Source organism: Lolium rigidum, chromosome 1 (genome assembly GCF_022539505.1).
Source record: "Lolium rigidum isolate FL_2022 chromosome 1, APGP_CSIRO_Lrig_0.1, whole genome shotgun sequence".
In the NCBI taxonomy this organism is placed as follows: Eukaryota; Viridiplantae; Streptophyta; class Magnoliopsida; order Poales; family Poaceae; genus Lolium; species Lolium rigidum.
Window position 1 is genome coordinate 10,859,409 of NC_061508.1, and position 25,359 is coordinate 10,884,767.

General features: G+C 46.1%; 2 protein-coding genes across 2 annotated transcripts; both read right to left on the reverse strand.

Moving 5' to 3' along the window:
- Positions 1-5,858: 5,858 nt before the first annotated feature.
- LOC124703968 (histone-lysine N-methyltransferase, H3 lysine-9 specific SUVH5-like) lies at positions 5,859-7,840 on the reverse strand. Its single transcript, XM_047236205.1, has 2 exons — positions 6,928-7,840; positions 5,859-6,679 (listed from the first exon to the last, which is right to left on the reverse strand). Exons 1-2 carry the CDS (start codon positions 7,838-7,840, stop codon positions 5,859-5,861), a joined length of 1,734 nt encoding a protein of 577 aa, XP_047092161.1.
- Positions 7,841-15,760: 7,920 nt separating this feature from the next.
- On the reverse strand, positions 15,761-18,572 carry LOC124667412 (premnaspirodiene oxygenase-like). Its single transcript, XM_047204700.1, has 2 exons — positions 17,688-18,572; positions 15,761-16,393 (listed from the first exon to the last, which is right to left on the reverse strand). The coding sequence occupies exons 1-2, from the start codon at positions 18,567-18,569 to the stop codon at positions 15,761-15,763; spliced, it is 1,515 nt and encodes a 504-aa protein (XP_047060656.1). The 5' UTR covers positions 18,570-18,572.
- Between the last annotated feature and the right edge of the window lie 6,787 nt (positions 18,573-25,359).

The window sequence follows — 25,359 nt, forward strand, 5'->3', positions numbered from 1 at the left end:
ATACTTGTCTTGAAGTACTATTCATGAAAAGTCTTTGCTTTATGATTCACTTGTTTACTCATGTCATTACCATTGTTTTGATCGCTGCATCCACTACATATGTTTACAAATAGTATGATCAAGGTTATGATGGCATATCACTTCAGAAATTATCTTTGTTATCATTTTACCCGCTCGGGACGAGCAGAACTAAGCTTGGGGATGCTTGATACGTCTCCGACGTATCGATAATTTCTTATGTTCTATGCCATATTATTGATGATACCTACATGTTTTATGCACACTTTATGTCATATTCGTGCATTTTCCGGAACTAACCTATTAACAAGATGCCGAAGTGCCGGTTCCGTTTTCTGCTGTTTTTGGTTTCATAAATCCTAGTAACGAAATATTCTCGGAATTGGACGAAACGAAGACCCAGGGGCCTATTTTGCCACGAACCTTCCAGAAGACCGAAGAGCATACGAAGTGGGGCCACGAGGTGGCGACACCACATGGCGGCGCGGCCAAGGGGGGCCCGCGCCGCCCGTGGTGTGGGCCCCTCGTTAGCCCCCGACTCGCCCTTCCGCCTACTTAAAGCCTCCGTCGCGAAACCCCCGAGGCGAAAAACCACGATACGGAAAACCTTACCGAGACGCCGCCGCCGCCGATCCCATCTCGGGGGATTCCGGAGATCTCCTCCGGCACCCCGCCGGAGAGGGGATTCATCTCCCGGAGGACTCTACACCGCCATGGTCGCCTCCGGAGTGATGAGTGAGTAGTTCACCCCCGGACTATGGGTCCATAGCAGTAGCTAGATGGTTGTCTTCTCCTCATTGTGCTTCATTGTTGGATCTTGTGAGCTGCCTAACATGATCAAGATCATCTATCCGTAATACTCTATGTTGTGTTTGTCGGGATCCGATGGATAGAGAATACCATGTTATGTTAATTATCAAGTTATTACATATGTGTTGTTTATGATCTTGCATGCTCTCCGTTACTAGTAGAGGCTCTGGCCAAGTTTTTGCTTTTAACTCCAAGAGGGAGTATTTATGCTCGATAGTGGGTTCATGCCTGCATTGACACTGGGACGAGTGACGAAAGTTCTAAGGTTGTGTTGTGCTCGTTGCCACTAGGGATAAAACATTGGCGCTATGTCCGAGGATGTAGTTGTTGATTACATTACGCACCATACTTAATGCAATTGTCTCGTTGCTTTGCAACTTAATACTCGGAAGGGGTTCGGACGATAACCTGAAGGTGGACTTTTTAGGCATAGATGCAGTTGGATGGCGGTCTATGTACTTTGTCGTAATGCCCAATTAAATCTCACTATACTTATCATTCCATGTATGTGCATTGTTATGCCCTCTCTATTTGTCAATTGCCCGACTGTAATTTGTTCACCCAACATGCTTTTATCTTATGGGAGAGCCACCTCTAGTGAACTGTGGACCCCGGTCCATTCTTTTAATACTGAAATACAAATCTGCTGCAATACTTGTTTTACTGTTTTCTCTCGCAAACAATCATCTTCCACACAATTCGGTTAATCCTTTGTTACAGCAAGCCGGTGAGATTGACAACCTCACTCGTTTCGTTGGGGCAAAGTACTTTGGTTGTGTTGTGCAGGTTCCACGTTGGCGCCGGAATCTCCGGTGTTGCGCCGCACTACATCCCGCCGCCATCAACCTTCAACGTGCTTCTTGACTCCTACTGGTTCGATTAAACCTTGGTTTCTTACTGAGGGAAACTTGCCGCTGTGCGCATCACACCTTCCTCTTGGGGTTCCCAACGGACGTGTCAACTACACGCATCACTGGGATACAACCATATGCTACAGAAAAAAACTGAACTAAACTAAAAACAAAAATAAAGACGCTCCAACAACAACACATATCATATGAAGCAATAAAAATATAGCGTATAGAAAGATGACCTGATACTTTGTTGATGAAGAGGGGATGCCTTGACGCTTGTACCTCTTGGATATTTCTTGGGGTGTCAGGGACATCCCCAAGCTTGAGCTTTGGTTCATTCTTCATCTCATTACATCATTCTTCTCTCTCTACACCTGAAAACTTCCTTTATACACAAAACTTCACACAATTCTTATTAGCAGCATTAGCGCATTCAAAATAACAAATCGACTTGGATTCAGTTGTAACATATATCAAATATCCATTAAAATATTAGATACTGTAGAAACTTCTTTAAAAAGCTCTTTGTCTAAACAAATTCAAAAAGAAAGAGATTAAGAGGCAAATGCAAATAGTGGCAGAAATCGATCAAAACAGAACAACAGGTAAAGATCGATTTTTTCGTAAATCTTCTGTTGTGCAGATCGAAAAGTGTTCAACTAACGAAAGTTAGATAAGAACTCGGGCATATGCTCAAAAATTGACAGCTCAAAATTACGTTCTGGCTGGGAATAAGAATTTTTATGGTAACAACATAGAATCTGTTTCTGGACAGCAATTTCCCCAAATCTTACTTTCTTCCTATTAGAGGCTATTCTTGGCACAAAAATAAAATAAAAATGATAATGATTGATTATTAAAGAGATAATAACTTCCAAGACTCAACAAAAGAAAAATTAATATGGGTTATCTCCCAGGAGTGCTTTTCTTTAACGCCTTTCAGCTAGGCGCAGAAAAAGAGCTAGCATCAAGTATTTCAAACGAAGAAGCATTAAGATCATAAATGGCAGGAGCCTTACGCCTACCTCTCTTACATTTACTCTTTTTCTTAGGGAAAGAATGAGAAGTACCTGGTGGGGAGGTGAAAGTCATGATGCCTTTCCCCACATCTATTTTCGCTCCCAGGAGTTTTAGCAGAGATCGTCCAAATGTGATTTGTCCCTTTCCTACACATTTAATAACGAGATAATCAGTAGATATCATCCTTCCTAGGATTCTTGTATACACTCCTTCAACCACTCCAATGGGTAATATAACAACATTGTTGGTAAGAGATATTTCTTCTCCACCCACAGAAAGTTCTCAAAGATTTAAAGACTCATAAATATCCTTAGCCATAAGACAAAACTCAGACATAATATCGCAATGAGCATACAAAATTTCACCATTTATATCAACTTTTACTAAAGGGAGCCAATTTTAGGGTTCAGAATTTATTGAAACATGATCATAATTTTCCTGAAGCAAACTATAACATTCTGTTAAGCAAGTTGTACTTGTCTCAAGAGTATTTAATCTAGCATAAATGCTCACAAGAGATGAATCAAAACTACTAGGTGAGCTATATGTTGCAATCAAATTTTTATGGCATTATAAGCTTGATCTCCATCACAATGAAGGAAATCTCCTCCTACTACAGTGTCCATAGCATATCTATAACAAAGAACAAGACCAAAGCAAAAAACTACTAAGAAGCAGGTCTAGAGTCATTTTAGGTTCAGTTTTATCACAAGAATTATTAATTCTAGATCAAGCTTCTTTAAAACTCTTCTCACTCCCTTGTTTGAAAGTGAATATCATTTCCTCAGGTGACATAGTAACATGATTAGACATAAAAACAACTTAAAATAAGAACTAATTTTTGTGTGTTTTTGATATAAAGAAGCAAACGAAACAAAGTAAATAAATTAAGCAAAACAATAACAAAGTAAAGAGATTGGAGATTGGACATAAAAACAACTTAAAGTAAGAACTATTTTTTATGCATATGCCCCGGGTTATTATCTAACTTTCGTTAGTTGACCACTTTTCGAGATGAGCGACAGAAGATTTTTTAACAAATCGATCTTTACTTGCTCTTCTGTTTTGACAAATTTCTACCACTATTTGCATTTGACTCTTAATCTCTTTTTTTAGTTCTTCTAATCGAAGAGCTTTTTGAAGAGTTGCTACAGTAACTAATGCTTTAATAGATTCTTGATATATGTTAGAACTGAACCCAAGTGGATTTGCTTATTTTTATTGTACTAATACTGCCAATAAAGAATTGTGTGAAGTTTTGTATGAAGGAAGTTTTCAAGTGTAGGGAGAGAAGACTGATGTAATGAGATGAAGAATGGACAAAAGCTCAAGCTTGGGGATGCACCTGCACCCCAAGAAATACTCAATAGGTACAAGCGTTAAAGCTTGGGATGCCCAAGGCACCCCCTCTTCATCAACAAAGTAACATGTCATCTTTCTATGCGCTATATTTTTACTGCTTCATACGCTATGTGTTTTGGAGCATCTTTTTTTTTTGTTTTTGTTTTGTTTTGTTTTGTTTGCTGTAGCATATGTTGAATTCCGACACATTTGTTTTGGAGAGAGATACGCTCCGTTTTAATTGCATATAATGCTCTAGTTTTCGCTGTTATTGTTTCCTACGAGTGTTCTAGTTTTCTAGTACTGCGTTCAGCTCTTGTTCTTTCACTTGAATTTTTTTTAAAGCTCGTTAGTATTCTTTATTTATGTATGATTAGCTCTTTGATCCATAAATTTTTTATGGAAAAATAAAAAGTTCCGCATATTTTTTTATGGAAATATATCACTCCATCCAATCTATAATTGTAGTAAACCAATGACAATTATTATGGATTGGAGCAAGATATCGAAACACATAGAGATCATCATCAATAGTATTCCGGCGGTTCACCCATGCGGTATGAGAGGAGCAATGGTATCGCGGAAATTCTCCATGTTTCGAGAAGCAGAGAGAGGCCGACGAAAGAAGTAGTATAGCACCCTAATTTACATCATGTGAAATTGGTGCCCAAAAGGCTAAAATTTGGTGTCCTAAAAGGTGGTAAAACAAAAAAAAATGGTGTCCTACAATTTAAATTTGGTGCCTTAAAATACATCATCTAATACATTATGTGCTGGAGGTGCTCTCGAGACAGAACAAACGTGCTATTCGAGACCAAGCCAAAACTCAAACACGAGAGCTAGCACCTGGCAAATCGGCATGCAAGGGTAAATCGAACCTTGTTGGTGAAGAAATCTGCCGACGTCCTAGCTGCCCAAGTCACTGTCGAAACCATGGGCGCGCAAGCCGCTCTTATCATGCTCAACCAAGCGGCGGTCGCCGATACCTTAGACACCCAAACCACGGCGAGCTAAGGTTCGGGATGCTCCGGTAGATGCCCTACTTGGAGAATTTCGTCCGTGGTCTCGCTGTCGCTCACGTACGAGTACCTCCCTGCAAACGCCACACCACCATTCATGTCTCGGTTCTCCCTGGAGGTATTGGCGAGTCGATGCCGTTTGAACCCGCTCCGCCTCCATGTGATCTCAATATCTCATTGACTCGTACGTGGCCAACGACTCACCAGTGCTACAACGGGAACCACTGACGTTCTCGACTAGCAGTATCCCAGACGCCCGTAACTAGTTTGGTTTAATGCCGCGGCCCTAACGCGCGCCTGCAACCTTCTGTAAAAAAAATGCCTGCAACCGAGGTATGTTTCATGAACATTTTCTTTGCTAACAAAGGAATGCCCGCCTAGCCTAGATCTAGCCCCTCCCGACCCAAATGATCGACGTTGCTCTTTCATCAGTAGATTACCGTCGACATTATGTAGACATCACACACCTGGAAGTTGTTCTGTTTGACTCGAGTACTAATAATGCTCAACACACAATTCACCCTTTCTGGATGGCAGTGTCACGTTTACCAAACCAGTGCACCTTCTTGACAGACAAATAAAAATGAGGTCGCTTCACCATATACGTTGGCTCATGGAAATGCTCAAGTCACTGTCTAGAAAACTAGCAAGATTGCAACAGTAACACTAGCAAAACAAGAGAGAACAAAAAAAACAAGCTTCATTGTCCTTCCAAAATAAAAAGTTCGCATTGAATATTCAGATGTAACCGTTCCAAATACTGTATGGGTAAAGTAGAAATATATGCCACACATATCTAGTACAACCGTCCCTTGCACTTACGAGACCCACATAAGCATTGCTTCTTCTTGATGTGTCCTTGGGAGTCATGAACTCCATCCTTGTCATAATTGTAGTCAAATGACAAGGGTTGTAGCGGAGGAATATTACCACACGCGAAAAGCATGATGTGAGGCATACGGACATCATCGTGATCGTAAAGGACATTTTGCGTAAAAAGGTTGGGGTTGCAGCTGTGGTTGATGAACCTTGCAAGGTTGCTCCAGGTCAGTGCATCAACAGAAAAGACCTTTGCGTCATCTTCTCCATGACGATTCCGAAGCGAGGGGACGATGGTCTCCGATATGCCCTCCCAGCGTGGTACATCGAAATATTTGTCTCCAGTAATGAACAGGTACTCATCATTTGCCCTCTCCTGGGCATCTTTGTTGTCCAGCAATTCTCCCACGTATTCACACACAAAGCTTCCCTTGGGTATAAAATCAAGGCTCCTGACTCCCCAACCCATCAGTTCTGTCTTGAAGACTTGGAGGCGAAACTTGATTCTATGTTGGCTGACTCTATTGTGACAAGTTGGTGGGCACTTGCATGAAGGTCCACACTCATAGATAAGAGGTTTTTCCTCTAGGATGAGACCATCATCGTTGAAAGGGATCTCCCCTCCATTTTTTACCGCACACGCGCACTCTTGTGAGTCCGAGCATCCACCAATGCAATCACAGCCTGATGGAGGATCTGGACGGTCATTTGGGTCGTGGTACCGTATGCGCGAGATGTACAGAAACGACATTGGGTACTCGTTTGATTTGAGGTTAATGGCAGATACAGGGTTTTCTCCTCCAGACCTGACGATATATCCGAGATGAAAGTTCCGCTGGAGGACTGTGCAATTCTTTCCTTGGCAAGTTGTTGAATCTCGATCTGTGGTTGCCCCGGTATCCTTCTGAGCTGAAAAGTGTCGTCTATAGCATGATCCTTCCTCTCCACTAAATATAAGCCACCATAAACATAGCATGTAGGCTCCTCGGACCGAGATGAGTATCCACCTTGATGATCGGCCACAAGCCTATAAATAACACGGACACTTGTACCTGTATCCATGTTCTGCTTCAGTGCAAGTTGTTCTATGCCTCCCATCTGATGACCAGCCGTGATGGCCACGGATCCAACATGCTGCAGGAGATCCAGATTGTTGTTCTCGTCGTGAGAATGCTGCCCGTATGATGAGACAATGCTAACGGCCTGATATGCCATCATGTCGCCTTCCTTGCTGACGATGTAGTCGACGTGCGAGTCCCGCGAACGGTGGAGACCGGTGAGGTGAAGCTCCGCGTCGGAATCAAACACGTCGCCGACCTCGACTCCCGGCACCCTGCCCACGTACCTCCTGCCGTCGTATCTTTTGACAGAGTACCTGTCTCTGAAGACCCATAGAGCCTCGTAGTCATCCGGTCTGTAGGTGGGTTGGTCCTGAAACAGAAACTTGAAGCTTCTGTAGATGAGCCGGAACTCCTGCAGAGAAGCCAAGGCATTTTTTCTGCTGATATAGGCGATTTTGCTCTTTGGCATTGCTTGGTGACTATCAGCTGGACCCTTGTTCACTCTCTTCTTGCAGTGTACAGGCGCAGCGGTTCCTGTCTGAACCCTTTTCAGTGTGGATCGCTTCCTGGTGGCAATGGCAACACTGACAGATTTTTGGTTAGGTGCAGTAGCTTCCGGAGCGCATTGCCTGCTGGGACCATCTGTTCTAGGAGGTCCATGAGATTGAGATCCATTACCCTGTGACGTCCATGGCTGCCTCTTGTAGCCGATATGGAACCTCCATGGCACGATGGCCTTGCGCCGCTTGCGGGTAGCGCCACCACCAACTGCCGCGGAATCATCAGCTGGTTTGCGGCTACTCACTGCATATGCACCATCGTACCCATTGGTAATCCCAGCCACCGTCGCTCGTCGTGTGCCATCACAAGCAGCGCGATCTGTAAACCCCGCCGGCATCGCCACAGACGGGCTACCTGCACGGCTGCACGCGCTGAGGTACGTGAGTAGGCGTCAAAGAATGAAAATCAAGGGGAAATGCAGGACGAGATGCTCCGGTGGTACCTGACCGACGGCGATGGAGAAGGACGGACGGACGACTGGTATGGTGTGGTGTGGTGTGGTGGACTCGATCCGGTTTGTGCGTCCTAAACTTTCGAGAGAGAGAGAGAGATCGTGGATAGTTGGAGCGAAAAGCGGATCAGAAACAGATACCATATAACGCGTGTTCCAAATATATCTCACTGTGTTTACGAAGCAAATCTGCGAAATAAGGTAGCAAATGGGATCTTGACAATGCAAGGAATCACCTAGGCTTAGGAGAAGCAAATCAATTTCGCTATAAATATCCGGACAATATGTCTATTGCCCTCGTCTGAAGCAAAGGAAAGATATCAAACATGTAACGGCTAGAAATCAAACCTGTAACTATTGTAACATGTTCAAAGACAACAGGTACAACTGTTTTATCTCTTTTTCAAACGGATGCAAAAAATAAAATCCTTTGCATGCTGTCACGCTACGTACATGGGCTTGGCCTCAAAGACTAAGGGCGTGTTTGGTTGTCTGGGCCGAAAATTTGCATGCCTGCGCCAGCGAGATGGGAGGCATTGCGTGTTGCGAACGGGCCATAGGCAACTTTTGGCGGGTCTTTTGGTAGCCTGTGAGGCATTTTGCGCGCCTGCGAAGGAACCCATGCCTCATCGTTTGGTTGCTCGTTTCCAGCCCATCTTGCACGCAGGAAAACACTGCTCGGTTGCTCAAATCACAAGTCCATATCCTTACCACAATTCAAATAGGGTGAGATTACCATGCCATGTCATCTTACATACGATCAGAGATCACTCAGAAGAACAAGATCCAGACGACCACCACGATGAGGAAGGAGATGATGTAATCTTTCACCTGGCAGGGACGTACCTCCGGCGGTGCTCCTTGTAGAGCATGTACTTCCTCTGGCGGCAGCTGTGCTAATGGCACTGCCTCATCGATCTTCCTGCAGCTCCTCTTCCAGGAAGCTCAGGTACTCTTGTTGTGTCTCCTCCAATGTTGCATATCCTCGGAAGCTATTGTTGGAGTAGCCATTGACCTGATCTTGACAGACTCTCCATGAGCTGTAGATTCCTCGAACCCGCCCACAAAACACCACATACCACTAGCTAGGCAAAAGAAGAAGTTAGCACTCGCAATAATGAAGCAATTCAGAAATGAGCAATAGAACAAGACAAGTGTTGACAGTAAATCTAGAACTAACAGGGGCACATATCATTCCAAAAGTCAATCAGAAGTTTTTTCTACACTACCGTGGTGTCGTCCTACCACCACAATAAAAGTGGGTGTCTCATCCTAACACCGCAAAGTTCACCATCACATGAGGGGTTAGTATATACCACCTCATCATACTTACAAAAGGGGGCCAAATGTTTTTCATCCTAGCTACTGCCAGAATATACATCATCATCATCATCATCATCATCATCATCATCATCATCATCACCATCTCCATGCATGAAACCCTGATCCACCCCCTCAAGGGCACCACTACACCTTGCTGTGGTACTTGCCAAGGTAGTTCCTCAGCCAAAGGACGCGGTGTGGCTCGATCATGCCGACGAAGCTGGATCCCTGGGCCTTGTGGTCGGCGAGGTGGCTGAGGGCGACCATGAGATCATCCTCGGTGAAGCCAAGCATGTCCATGACCGCATTGTACAGGTCAGGGTGCATGTCCGTGGGCTTGTTCGCCCTGATGGCCTATGCGACCTCCTTCACAGCAACATTCATGTTGGTGAAGGCCACAAGCTCGTCGTCCACGAAGGCACCTCTCTTCCTCTTGTCGGCGGTCGGCTTCTCAGGCGCGTCGGTGGGCTTGTTAGCATCGAGGTTGACCGTGTCAGACTCCTGGGTGTCAGCATCCTCAGGTGCAGGAGGTGGTGCACGCGAGCCCAGGGGCTCACTGGATCTCATGGCGTACTTGCAGGTGGCGAGGCCGAAGGAGAAGATAGTGTGCATCTCATCGTAGTTGGCGATGGGCACATTCAGGAACTCCGCGTCCTTTGGGTGATCCTACGAAACGAAGGGACAATCATGTTAGTTATGCTTGTGGCTGATCAAGAAAGTTAGTGAGGAGGACTGAGTTAGTGAGGTGCTCACCGCGACGTGCCCGCAATAGTGCTCACCCTCAAGGACGATGCATTTGGTGTCCTTGCACCACTGAGCACCGCTTAGATCGCGGAGCCTGCTAATGGTGAGCCGCCTCTGCCTCCACTTCCTCAGGTGGTTGTACACCTGAGTGGAGCAGACAGTCACACCACAGTGGTCAGCTAGGCCCTTCGCCACAGTATTGAGATGGACTTCCTTGAAGCCTTTGTCAGTTCTCACTCCGCTCTGGATCAAGCCGCACATCTTCTCCAACACGAAACTGGACATGAATGGATCATGGTGGCATTCCTTTCCTGCCCGGTCTTCAAGGCCTTCTCCACTTCCCTGCGGTTCTTGTTCTTCTTAGAGGTGGCCAGCCTAGCCGCCACCTCTGCCACTACCTGAGCCACCAGGTCAGACACAGCAGAGGGGTGACCTTGGACTCATACGCGGGCTACGAATCGAGAACTTGGGAAGGGATCTGAGAATCCCCAACACAGACAAGCGCCTGGCTAAAGTCATCGCATAAAGAGTCCTACACACATCGTAGTACAACCTAAATCAGACAAGCAGTTCATTGCAACTGTGAATAGCACAAACCCTTGCAAGATCATGGCAGGTGAGCACATTTTGGACTAACCCCTGGTTCAAGAACAAACCCTAGGCAAGATCATGGCAGTAGCATACGGAAATGTCGAATCCTAGCTAGATCATGATTGCTCACTACAATCCGAACTAACCCCTTCTACAAGGCCAAACCCTAGGCAAGATCTGATAATTCCTAACCTAGATCTAAACATCACCGCGGTACGGGGATAAGGGATGGCTTACAGTCATGGCCGGAGGTGAAGATGCGCTGGACCAGGAGGTAGCCCAGTGATACGTCCAAAACGTATCTACTTTTCCGAACCTTTTTGTTATTATTTGCCCTCAAACTTGTGTGTTTTGAATGCAACTAACGCGGACTAATGGTGTTTTCAGCAGAATTGCCCTGCTGTCTTGTTTTTATGCAGAAAATCAACTTTCGGGAAAAATCCCAGAAATATACCCAAATGCCTTATTTTCCCGGGGAACTCACGGAGCCAGAAGGTGAAGAGCAGGGGGGCCTAGAGCAGGGAGTACATGGCCCAGGCGCGGCCTAGGCCTGGCCGCGCCTGGGGGTGTATTCCCGACCCCTTCGTCGTTTTGGCCTCCCCTTTCGGCTATAAGATCCTCGTCACGAGAAAACCCGAGGGGGTTCGAAGTTATTCCAGAGAAAAGTCCGTAGCGTCGCCGCCTCGCGAGAAGTATATGTATGCTGGTTCCACCCGTTAGTTTTACTGTCTCCAGGTAGTCGACTAACCAGTCCTCAGGATCTTGCAAACCATCGAACTTCTTATAGTTGTCGGGCAATTTAAACCCAGACAGGACTCGAGTTTTACGAACTCATCGAGTGAAGCAAGGGAGCCCGCACATATCCTCCTCATCTACTTCTAGTGAATGCCGACGTTCTCTCCTTTCTTGTCGCGCTCTATCGACTCGCCCCTGTGTCGCAGTATCTCTCGCACCAGCCTTGGAGGATCTTGCACTGTCACAGCTGATCGTGGACTATTTTTGCCTCGGAGCACCTTCGGGAGGTGCACTTGTACTTGCAAATATTGTTCCCATGGCTCCAACTCCTGCCATAGCCATGTTGTACAACTCTTCTCTTGGATCTCCGGGAGGTGGCCTGGATGCCAGTATAAAGGTCTGAGTCGCCATGTATCCAGCTTCTGGTGTTTTGGGGATAATGTTCCCTCTTGGGTCTATCGACATGAAAGACATGTCTAGGTTTTGGATCAGATGTTCCCTCTCGCCTTCAGGTATATGTTGCATCCGAGATCTTCTTCTATTGCGAGCTTCTCTATGGTTATCTCCTGAAGTTCCTGATTGTCGACTCTGCTCAGCTCTTCGCCTACTTAACGCGGAAGCTGCAACTTTTCTCTGCTCGAGTATCACCCTTTGTTTTTTCAACTCTCGGCCAGCACGCGCGAGTCTATATTGGTATGCTTGCAACTCCTCCGCTGTAGCCGTGGTAGTCATCGGATCTGTACCATTCAAGGCTCTTGATGCTCTATCCCAAGCTTCTTGCGAAAGTTGCACCCTTTGGCGTGGTGTAGGCCCGACGTATTTGCTTCCTAAACCTCGCGTAAGATTAGCGGGATCGATGTATGGATTCCCAAATCATCGAAAGCCTATGATGTTTCGTCCTCTTGGCGACTTTGCTCACCAATCACGCAGACTTGATGGTATGTTGCCATTGTATACTCATCTTCGGGGTTGGTGACACCGTCGTAACGATCGGTGAAGACCTCCCGAATAGAGGTAGATTTGTCGATGAAGCTGAAGTTGTCGACGCTTTCTGAGTCGCTGTCCAGATCAGAATCCGTGAACGACCCGAAAGACATCCCGCCGAACAAATTGGCGAGATCTCCACCGGAGGCGGGCTTGATGTTGCTTGTAGACGAAGTTTCGCCGCCGCTCGACTTGGTTGACGATGATGATCCCGAGAAATCAGGACCAACCGCTAACGGTCCCGAACGGATCAGTGCCGCTAAACGATGTGAACCTTCTCTCCCGACGCAAAAGTAGAAGATCCCGAACTTCATCTCCATTGGTTCTTCCAAGTAGGCATATGCATCCAAATGGGCCGGAGGGTGAGGAAGAAAATCAACGAGACCAGTTTTGATTTGTTTACCTCCATCCATCGCATTGCTTGCCACCGAAGATGTCGACGATGTTGAACGTGCCATCGAGATCAGCTCCTTGTCGCCTCTAATTCCCACAGACGGCGCCAATTGACCAGGTATCGACTTTTCAATGCCTACAAGTTGTAGACTAGGGTTTTCGTGAAAGTAGAGGGCAAGTAGATCTCGAGGGTTTCAGCCGGAAAATTACTCGACTGCTAGAAAACTAGGGTTGTGTTGACAATGAAATAGATCGATTCTTTGTCCCTCGACTCCCCCTTATATAGGAGGCGGAGCCGAGGGTTTCGTATTACACAAGTTACACACTCCGGGAGAATCTTTGAGTTCGACCCGTAAAGTTACAAATCTCTTTATTCCTAGTCTATCTCTTCTTGCCATAGTCGATGCTTTAGTAGGCTTCCGGGCTTCGTATTCTTCGGGTTATGGGCCTTCAATAAACCCCGGGTACCATCTTCGGCAGGCCATTGGGGATGCCTATGTCATCCATTGAGGCACATCTTCAAATTAATGTCCATTATCACCTAATGGACGATAAGTTTCAAGCATGATATCTTCGATATGCTCATCTTGAACTTGCCCTTCATAACCTGGATGACATCCAAGCTCGATGTCATCCTCTCATGGGCTATATGAGATCATGCTCTTGATGCATGCCCATGGAAAGATACCTAACCCATATAGAAAACACAAATGCACATATATAGTGGGTTACTCATGAACTATAATTGACAAGGCTTACCGCCCACAAGCTATATCAGATGATCCAAAGTGGTACAATCTTTATGCTTCATGTGTTGACCAACTTGAATTCAATCTTCACTCTTAGTCTTGGTCAACCGTGTATCTCTTCATGCTCTAGCACAATATCTTGGTAATTTATTGCTTAACACATAAACTAGAGCATGGCTAACATGAGTTCCACACAAGAACTTTATCTTCATTTATTATTCTTGATCATATCATATTCTTCACCTCAAATCAATGATTTTGATACCAATACCAAAGGTATAACATTATATGCATGCAATCCACAATTTAATCCAACATTTGGACTTCAAAAATACACATGAATATTCCTTCATATAAAGACAATAAAACATTAGTCCGTGGATGATTGTCATTAATTACCAAAAACACACTTAGGGGCAATGTACACTTACATCATGGCAGATGCGGAATGCCGGGACCGCACAAGAGATTGATGCGGGATGGGAGAAAGAGAAGATAGATTAGAGACAGAAAACGTGTGGTGAGGAAAGAAATAACATGGGGTGAGCGATGGTGGGCCTGTCCGGGACACGCGTCGCAAGCCAGAGGCGGAGGCCGCGAGCGATGTATCCTTCAACGGAATAGAATTATTTTCCTTATTTAATTTCTCATAGGTTGTCAGACCAATAGGCTTGTTGCTCCTGCGCTAATGAAGAAATAAATAACAAGTATTCACTGTATGGAAGTCTAACCAATTTCGATCACAGTATAAATAATTTTCCCTCGCTTCAGCATTTCCTACACAACGAGTTATTCAAGTGAACTCTGTTGTTACCAAACAATTAAAAATTAAATATATGAGAGGAGACACATTTCTAAAATTTCTATTATGTGTATTCTTTTCGGTTTCAAATTACACTGCACAAAATTAACATTATACTATTGTTCAGATCAAGTTATTTTACCGACTACTAGAACATGCCGACTATATGATGTTGCACATCCACGTTTATATTTAGTAGTATGGTTGCATGAAAACCTACTTGATTATAGTCACCGATTATCCAAAGAGGAGGAAGACTACTTGAAGTGGTTTCTCCAAGGATAGGGAAAATTGTTCCAGATAGATCCACGGAAGTTGGAAGCTGATATTGCAGCCTTTCAATAACGTTTTTGTCTCATTTTTTCATCATGATTTTTATTGTGGTGATCTAGGCGATTCAAGGTGTTGCTCTGAGGACGGGGATACATGTTCCAGATGGATCCACGGAATTTTGAAACTGATACTGCAGGCTTCCGAGAAAGGTGTCTTTTCAATAACCTTTTTGCTATATATTTTTCCATCATGGTTTTTATCTAACGTAACAGAAATAAATAGTTCAGAATATTTGATATGATCTTAAATTTTTATTAGAAAAATTATCAAGAATTTTACATTTCCTTTTTTCCTATCTTGATTTTTCATAGTACACTGAAAGATTGGTCCATTGTGCCCCCAAGAATGCTTAGAATTCGTCCTTCCAACTTCCAGTTAAAGTACAAGGATATTTCTCTATAATTAGGAGTCCAATTTGATCTAAACAATATCTACTTTATGTTTGTGCAATAGGCGGGAGGGAATAGCAAGACAAAGGCTCTGCTTGGGTGGAGCATTCGGGGCGAGAGAAGGTTAGAAATGCTAAACAAAATCATAGGAACAATAATTGTCAGATCGTGTATGTTGGGCACAACATAATGAGGGAGAAATACAAAGTAGATGTGTTTCATGTAGCTCCTTCAAAAGTTAGAGACAAACAAAAATATGAACAACACGTAATACTAAGAGGTTAACATGGAACAGAATAGGATACATTGTGAAGAGTGACTGAGAGGAAAACGGAGTTTGTCACCACATGGTTTAAAAGTGTATTTCTGTGACGGTCGATATGAACATATCGATTAAACATGGTCTGATATATTTCTATTGTCTTTATATGTTAGATTTTTATAATAAAATTATATATATAACTAATAAAAAAATACGAGGATCGTGGCAACGCACGGGTATTCAACTAGTACTAGATAAGTTTGGAGTACCAGATAAGATTTACATCAGAAAACCTCAAAATGAAAAATGAGATGCCAATATTCAAACCTTAGTTTCCGTAAATATAATATCCAATGTCACTCGGAATAATTTTAAAATTGTCTGACAACCCTTTCTTCACAGCGAGAGTTATACATTCTTATTACAAGACTTACATGGAAACACAAACATGTTGCACAATATAGGTGGAACGATATCAACATTTAATGCCAGTTTCTAAGTCTATATAGAAATAGCTTTGGATTGTGGATACGGGGTAGCAATCAGCTCTATGTTGCACTTTCTGCTTGCAGTTATACCAAATTTCTCAGACATGTCTAGCGACTCTGGAACTATCCCGTTTGGAAGCATCCAGTTAAAGTGGTAGAGAAGATTTGCCAGTACAATCTCCACTGTCGAGGCGCCAAACGACATCCCAGGGCATTGTCTTCGTCCAGCTCCAAAAGGGGTGAATTCAAAATTTGTCCCATAATAATCTATATTTTTTTTCTCAAACCTCTCTGGCTTGAATTTTTCTGGATTGTCCCAATATTTAGGATCCCGGGAAATTGCAAAGACATTAACATGGACATTCGTGCCCTTAGGAATGTGATAGCCCATAATTTCACAGTTCTCCCTCGTCTCTCTTGGAACGAGTAGAGGACCAGGAGGATGCAATCTCAAGACTTCTTTGATGACCATCCGCATATAGTAGAGCTCGGTGAGGTCGGTAGTTGTGATGATACCTCGATCTTGTCCTAGAACTTCCCGGACCTCTGACTGTGCCTTAGCCATAACTTTAGGGTTCCTAGAGAGCTCTGACATGGTCCAATCCAATACACTTGCTGTGGCATCAGTGGCGGCTGCAAAAATGTCCTGTAAACAACGTACTAACATAAAATATCTATAATACATCTAGATAAATAAAGAGTTGAAAAAAATATGTCCCATGACATAAATTAATGACAACCAAAAGGGTATGCATTGGCCACAAAAATATGCCATTTGCATGGCCTACTAGCTTATACTGACAATACGAGTTGAATATTCATTTGAATATTTATTATATACAAAAAAGCAATATATGAGGATATAATAGAACCACCATGTTAAGCCACATCATATAAATTATTTTTGTGGCTAGATCTAAGATTTGTGGCCAAAACTTTCAATCATGCCGGCTAGATTTGTGTAACCAAATATACTGGGTTCAACATGTTGGACGTTAAGGACCAACAGCAACGAGTACTAATTCGCGTACAAAGAAGTTAGATCGGACATGTTTCTATAGTTTCTTTTTAAGTACTCTGATTATGAAATAAAGTAGATAGATTTACACCTATGCACATCTCTCTCCTTGAAAACAGCTAGCCCATTAAAAACATATTTCATATGCTCCGTGGAAATAACTAATCCATTCCAAAAAAAAAAATTGGGAAAACAATTAAGGTATGTTTCTCCTTAGGAATATGGATGTAAGTGGGATCTCGCCTAAATCCTACTTGTATTTATTTTTTGTCATTGTTAGTGTAAATTTTTGTCTCAAAATTGTACTAGAAATGATGAAATAAACTATAAGTAAGATTTAGGCAGGATCCCACTTAGCACCTTAGGAATACCGAATCTATTAAAAAATTGTGTGCGCCCTGTAGCATGCTTTCACGTGGGAATATATGATGGAACGTAAACTACGAAGTGATTTGAGCACTTAGTCACACTGACCTATACATGGTGCATAGTTGGGTATATGTACAAAAATCATCACAAGAGAACTTTTTTCCTGAGTATAAAACATAAAAGTGCATACAAATATTTTGTAGAAAGATTACTAGCACTAGACATATAAATTCTTCAAAATTTTGAATATTAACTATTAAAACCAAAAAACATTAGATTATCTATTATGTTTAGTTTTAGCAATTGGCCCACATGGTCCAATTCGGCACATCTCGTGTTGTATCCTAGATCGAGATCAAATTTATCAACTACTCATATAAGATTGAGACCACGTGTTGTATCCTAGAAAATATCGACTTGATCTATAATTAATTTCTAGCGAATCTTGTGCTACTAAATCTACAGAATAGAAATTATTCAAAATCGATCACAATACATGGATAACAGGAAGTTAATATACAGATATATATAGGATAAAATTAGCAATACTCACAAAGATAACGACGCCGATAATCTCCGGTGTTAGAGGGAAGGCCAACGAGTCCTCTTGCTGCAGCCTGAGTAGCACGTCAAGTAGGTCCTCGTCGCCGGCGGCGCCTTGGTTGGCACCCCGCGCCGCCTTGCGCCCATCAATGACGCTTGCAATGATTCGATTCATACAGCCACTGGTCCTCCTCATGTCGCGCTCGCCGTTGCTGAGCCAGCGCATCAGCCGGGATGACGGGAAGAGGTCCGCGAGGGTGAAGCCGCGCAGGAGCTTCAGTATATTATTCAGCTCGTGCAGGTACTCGTCCTGTTGTTTGAACGTGCCGCCGAAAACTGCCCGGGTCACGACGTCGACGCTGAGTGCGGACAGTTTGCTGCTCATGTTGACTGTAGCGCCGCCGCCGACGGCCAGGGATTGGAGGAGCTGCTCCACTTCTTTGGTCTTGATGCCGTCCATGCGCCTCGCCTGTTTGGGGCCCATAAGCTCCACGACGCAGATCTTGCGCATCTGCCGCCACCGGTCTCCGTAGGTGCCGAAGACGAGGCCGGCACCATCAAGGCCGACGATGCCCTGCGTCACGCTGCACGGACGGCTTGCAAACGCCAGGTCGTTGGTCTTCATCACCAGCGCTGCCGCCTCCGCGCTGGAGACGACCACGGTGGGGATCTCGCCTACCATGAGGTGCATCAGAGGCCCATGCCGGCGAGACATCTCCATCATCTTTCGGTGTGGCAGGCCCCCGATGACGTGGTGGAGGCTGCCGATGAAGGGGAGCGTCCATGGCCCTGGAGGCAGCCGCTTCTTCGGCTTGCTCAAGAGCTTGACAAAGCAAAGGGCTAGCAGGGTGGATACGCCTATGACGCATAACCTTAACCACCCCTCCTCCATAGCAGCCAGAGCTAATCTGCAAATGCGCACTGCACTGGTGGTGGTTACCAGTATCCGAGACGAGGTTTAAATAGCCAGCGGTGTCTACGACGTCGCGCGTTTGTCTCTGTTTACGCCAAGTTTGTCCATTCTAACCACAGTATTTCTTTACGTACTTCCGCATCGATCGCAACGTTTATGCATGCCCTTGACTTGGCTGAAACACACGAAAAAAAGTTAGTACTCCCTCCGTCATCAAATATCTAAACCTTTAGACTTAAATTTTATCTATAAAACAGTGTACTTCTATATTTCTAATGCACTTGAGCGGCTCGGTGGACGGCGCAGGGTGCTGGTTCCTCGCGGGAGTTGGTCGAGAGGGACCTTCCACTCCCCCCTCCCTCCCATTGCTCTTCTTGCGTGGTGCTCTGATCCACACCCGGCGGGAGGGATGCCAGCGGGTGGCTCTATCCTTGGGTTCTTCGGCTGGTTCGGAAGGTGGCTCCTGGTCTGCTTCAAGGTGACGGCGTGGTGCAGCGTGGAAGCTGGGGCGGCGGCCCTGGGCCGGTTGGCGGCGTCGACCTTGCCAGCGGGTGGTGGATGATGGTACTATTCCTGCTCTCCGTGGTTTCTTGGGTAACACGGAGGTAGGTGGAGGTGGTTGTGGCGTTTGGCTGCTCCGTGGCTTGTGGTGGATCTAGAAGACCTTGTCCTTCATTTACGGCAGCGGTTCCTCTTCGCTGCATGCAAGAGATCTGCTTGGCAGCAGGTTTCCAGGGCCGAGTGAAACCCTTGGTTGTTCTTTCAACCACGACGGTGGCGGTGCTTCCTCGCCGTTACCTTCTTGAAGGCGTCTTTGAGGTCTCTCTTCTTCCCCACCACTCCCTACCATCATTTCCCGGGTGAAAACCCTAGGCTCTCGCCGGGTAGCAGCGACGCTTCAGCACCGTTCTCCTCCTTGGAGGTGTTGCCTTGGGAACGTAGGGGCTTGGGTGGGTTGTGATGTGTTTGTGGCATTGGCAGTGCCGTGGAGGGTTGCTAAGTTTGGTGCTGGTGTCTTGGCCTGGGTCTGCATACTTCTTGTGCTCCGCCGCCATTGGCATGGTTGCTGACGGCATGACGACGCCCTCGCATGGGCGAGGGTGGAGGGGTTCCCCTTGCGTTAGCAACATGGTTTGGGTGACAAAGGAAACGGCTTTCTTCACAGACAACGGTCCCCTCCCAGTGTGCTTCTTTTCAACAGCGATCTTCGGCTTGTTCAAGGTGTTCTCTGCATGGTGTGGCGTCTTGGATGCTCGGTGTGTTTGCAGTTGTACCTGCGTTGCGTAAAGCGCTGGTCACGCACCTGCACTTGATGCAGGGGTTGCTCAAGGACCTCTCTATGCCGCATTCTGCACGCGAATCTCAGCCCCTTTTAGCTCGTTTGCGTGTTGCTATTTTATTTTATTTCAAGCTTGTTCAAGAGTTGTAATCAGTACCTTGTATCCTAGCTGGTTGAGGGCTTTATTAATTTAAAGTCGGGATGTGAGCCTTTTATTTAAAAATATATGTAAAACGGGCATTCTTAGATCGAGTTGCTAGGAAAATATCTCTATATCTCCGATGTACAAGTGGTCACGGTGATAATAAATCCTCCACACAAAGCCACGTGGCGGTTATTTCTTCTCCGCCGCTGAAATTTCTTCCCCCATGGCGATTTCTAGCCTATCTCCACTAGGTCACAAGTTTGACTATAATAATGCAATATATTTATTACAAAATATATATTATTAGAAAGCTTTAGATGTTCTACTTTCTAATGATATAATTTTTATATTATACGAATGATATTATGTTAGCTAAATTGACAACTTAGAGATATGTGCAAGTCCTATAAATTGGGACGACGGGAGTAGTACTCTCTACTCCACATGCATTATTGCAATACGGTGAGGGGATGCCCACAGGGACACAGTTGCAGCGCACAGTGAACAAACGAGCGAGTGGCTGGTCAAGCATATTAGGGATTAGGAGTTCGTTTCACACTAGGGTTTAATTACTCATCAGCCCAACACATCAAAAGTACGGCTAACAAACGAGCAGTATCTAGCGGCAAAGTAAATGATGAATGGAAAGTGGAAAATACACTAAGAAGTTTCTTAGGTGATACAGATTGATTACTGAATGATGAATGGAAAGTGGAAAGTGGAAAACACACCAGCCGGAGAACAAATTTTCAAGTCAAGGGTTTTGTAACATATGCTACCCGTAGTCCCAGTTTTTCCAGTAAAATTCATACGAAGGCCGAGTTCAACTATTTATTTATTTTTTACTCAAGGAAAAAAAAACAGTTTGCTAGCTTCCGGCGGCTATCATGCACCAATGGGCGATAACACAATCAACTGCAAAAAAAAGGACGTCAGGAATATTTAAGAGGACGTCACCTAAGAAGAAGTTTCTTAGGTGATACAGATTGATTACTGAATGATGAATGGAAAGTGGAAAACACACCATCCTGAGAACAAATTTTCAAGTCAAGGGTTTTGTAACATATGCTACCCGTAGTCCCAGTTTTTACCGTCCAGTAAAATTCATACGAAGGCCGGGTTCAACTATTTATTTATTTTTTTACTCAAGAAAAAAAAACAGTCTGCTAGCTTCTGGCGGCTATCATGCACCAATGGGCGATAACACAATCAACTGCAAAAAAAAGGACGTCAGGAATATTTAAGAGAACACATATGGCACTGTGAACATCTACCACCAGATCAACTCTCAAGGAACGTTCATTAGAATATATCTCCAGCTGCTTTCTTCGTTTGAATTCGAACAATCCGAAGTGTTATCCGGAAAAAATGTCCGCATCATGGGACACGTGTGCCCCAACTGATGACTTTTCTTTTTCTACATTTATCTACTCCATTCGATTCAAATTAATTAATTTTACTTTATCTAGACACGAATGTATCTGGTCAACAAAAATATCTAGATACATTTATATTTAGACAAACTGAAGTCAATTAATTTGGATCCAAAAAAATATTTATTTTATATTTTTAATCTAAACTAGCATGGTGGCCCTCGCAAATGCGAGAACAAAGTCTAGAATTTGTATGAGAAAGACATTAAGGGTTTAACTCATCATATTTAGTAAGTAAAACTTGGTTGAGTAAAAGTGTTATGCTTTTAGAAAAATATCAGGCCATGTAAACAGAATTTATTTTCTTATATTCGACCAACTAAACCTGAGAGTTTCTATGTAATCTTGTCTAGAATTTATTCCTCTCATTTGCTTAGTTTGTTTATAGAGCTATGACCGTTCTCCTAGTGAAATCCATCAATCAAATTAGAAAAAATACCGATGATTACGTTTAACTGGCAGTCCATCTTAACATAACATATTTCTCTCTCATCCTAATTTTCTTTGCTACCTGCCGCATAGAACGTAAAATGCAGGACGTCATCAAGGAAAAGTCCGCGAGTGTGCGTGAAATCCCATTCATCAAATTAAAAAAAGTGCCGATGATTACCACTACGGGAAAACAAGACTTTGCCGTGCAACTATTTACACGGCAAAGGGCCCTATATGTACGGTAAAAGCTTTGCCGTGTGATGACGCATGGTAAAGGTCGCACGGCAATGCCATCGATAGCAAAGGCTTCTTTGCCGTGCGCCTCGCCAACGTTGCACAGCAACGGCAAAGGTTGCTTCTTTGCCATGTGCCAAACATGTTTTATCTAAAGAAAAGGCCCCAAACTAGCTGGTCTGGGATTCGATCCTAGAACGCAGAGTAGACAAAGCGTGCAACCTTGCCATTGGGTTAGTGTTTGTTTGTTCATAACTATACCACGCCATGCCTTTTAAGCTGAGAAGAAATCCATTTTTACATCTTTGCCCTGCGTTTACACTAGGCAAAGGCTTACTTTGATGTGCGTTTGTTAAAAACACTAGGCAAAGGTGTGCAGGGCGATATTTTTTGTGCTTTGCCGTGTTCGGCGGCTTTGTCGTGCACCTTGATACGGCTTTGCCATCGATATTTTCTTTACCGTACGCCTTGAGGGGTCTTTGCCATCTAGAGATTTTACCGTGCGTTTTTTTTAATACTTGCCATGCCGTCATTCTTTGTCGCGCAGTTTCGTGTCATCGAGCGACAAAGACTTCTTTTTCCCCCACACGGTCGTGCCTTTTTTCCCGTAGTGTACATTTAACTGGCAATCCATCTTAACATAACATATTTCTCTTTGTTTGCTACCTGCCGCATAGAACGTAAAATGCCGGACAGCATCAACGGAAAGTCCGCGAGTGTGCCCGAAACTTCACGTGTGTGTTATCATCTAGCTAGACTTTTTTTTGTTAATTCTACCACGTTCCATCTAAAACATCTATCTAGAACATCTGGCCTACATTTTTTAAGTCAAAAAAAGGTAGCTTAGAGCATGTCCAGCCGCGTCCCCAAAGCGTCCCTCAAAGGGATTTGGGGCGCGTCGGAAAAAATGCATTCCAGCCGTGTCCCCCAAAGCCCATTTTTGTCCGGCGCGCCCCGAGCCCGTCCCCGTCCCACAGGGGACGCACCGGGCACGCCGGATACAACGAAAAGCGAGGCGAACCGACGCGGGCTCGACGCGTCAGCGGCTCGGAAGCCTAAAACCCCGTCGCCTACCTTTGGTGAAGCGACATTAATGGCGTCCCTGTTTTTCCAGGCGACGCAGGGACGCGTCTCGTCGTGCATGGCCGCGTGGCCGTCCGCGCCGGTGTTATTGCGTGCAACCACCCGCTGCCGCCGCTGTTTAAAGACGCCCTGCAGTTCTCACCGCTCACAAACCTTCTCGTCGCCGCCGCCTCCCCCTCCCAGATCTTCTCCTCGCCGCTCCAAAAATGTCGAGCTCGTCCTCCCGCAAGATCGCCGCGGCGAACGTACGGCTTCGGCCGCGGCAGCCTCACCGTGCCGGAGGCGTGGGTGTTGTACCACGCCCGGTATCCAGTCCCGCCGGACATGCGGCTGCCAAGCAGCGGCGGCTGGAAGATGGCCGTGAACGGCATTGGCGTCCCGCCGCCACCGAAGCCGCGCACGGATCAATGGAGGGACGCCATCAAGGCCCGTCGGGCTCAACTCACCGCCGAGGAGCGGTTGGATCCGACGTGGGCGGCCGACAACAACGGCGCCTGGTGGACGACGTACTTCAAGGCGAAGTACGACGTCGAGATGTATAGCACCGAAGGGCTCGTCGGCGGCCCCAACAGCTGGAACAAGGACGGCCGCGCCAGGTTCTGGGGCGTTCCGGGGCGCACCCTCGAGAACGTCATCCGCGGCATCCGCAACGGCGCTCCAAGGTTGGAGATGCCGTCGTCACCGCCGCCGTCTCCTCAATGGCAGCCGAGGAGGACGACGTACTCGTCGTCCTCGCACTCTTCTTCCTCAGGACCGGCGCGATCGACGTCGTCCTCGTCGTACCGGTCGGCGCCCTACACCGTCGCCAAACGGGAGGTGAAGGAGGAGCCGGCGACGCCCGTCAACACGAGGCGTGGCGGCAGCGGCAGCGGCAGCCGGCGGCAGCAAGGGAGGCGCGGAACCGGAGGAACCATCGCAGGCGGCGCTGCTGGCGGAGTACGAGCGGCAGCAGCGGCTCATCGGCAGCAGCGACGACCCCGAGGACTGCCTAGGTCTGCGGGCGGCGTTCTTGGCGTCCATGAACGACAAGGACGCCTGGAGGGGCGACCTTGACGCGGCGATCGCCTTGTCCATCCGCGACTCCGGCAAGCCGCTGGTGGACCTCACCGACGACGGCGAGGCAGGACCAAGCGGCTTGGTGCAGGACGGGCCCGTCGACGAGCCCGTCGATGAGCGCCGTCAAGCAGGAGGTCATCACCGACGAGATGTACAACTTCCAGCAGTACTACAACGCCTCCGGCCGCCGCAAGTGGTTCTAGATTAGGTTTAGTTTAAATTTAGTCAAATTTCGTTCGAATCTATGTAAGTTTGGACAAATCTTAGTCGAATCTCGTTAAGTTTAAAATTTCCGAAATTTTGTTTGGGGGACGCGACTGGGGAGCGACGTCCCCCAAACGCGGCACGAACGAAACACGTCCCTCAAACGCTCAATCCGGCGCGTTTTGGGGGACGCTTTGGGGGACGCGGCTGGAGATGCTCTTACATGTTGGAGGGGGGCGATCAGAGCCCAGCGCATGCGCTCAGCACCAAGGAGCGCGCCGATCTCACCTGGACCCCCACCGGTGGTGGACTTCTTCTAGGCGCAGTACAACGCCGACATGGCCAGCACCGACGACCTCGTCGGTAGGGCCAATACGTGGAACAGGGAGGGGTGCCTCCATTTCTGAGGAGTTCCCGGGCGCACCCTCCCGGACTTCGTCGATGGCATCTACAACGGCGCCCCAAGGTTAGAAATGCCATCTCCTCGGGTTCCGGCGCGCTGGCAACCGAGGAGGACGGGCTTGTCCTCCTCGCACTCGTCGTCTTTGGTACCGGCGTGTTCGGCGCCTTCCTCGCACCGCGCCACGCCGTACACTTTGCCAAAGTGCGAGGTGAAGGAGGACAAGTATGAGACGCCGTCCGCGATTTAGAGGCGCGGCAGCAGCGGCGGCGGAATCACCATCCGCGAACTGGTGCGGTAGCAGCGGCAGCAGAATCACCATCCGCGAAGGCCGCGAAGATGGTGGAGTACCTGCATCAGCATCGTCTCATCACCAGCAGCGACGACCCCGAAGACTGCCCAGGGCTGAACGCGGCGTTCATGGCGTCGTTAAACGACAAGGACGCTTGAAGGGGCGACATCGATGCGGCGATCACCATGTCCATCCGTGATGCCGGAATGCC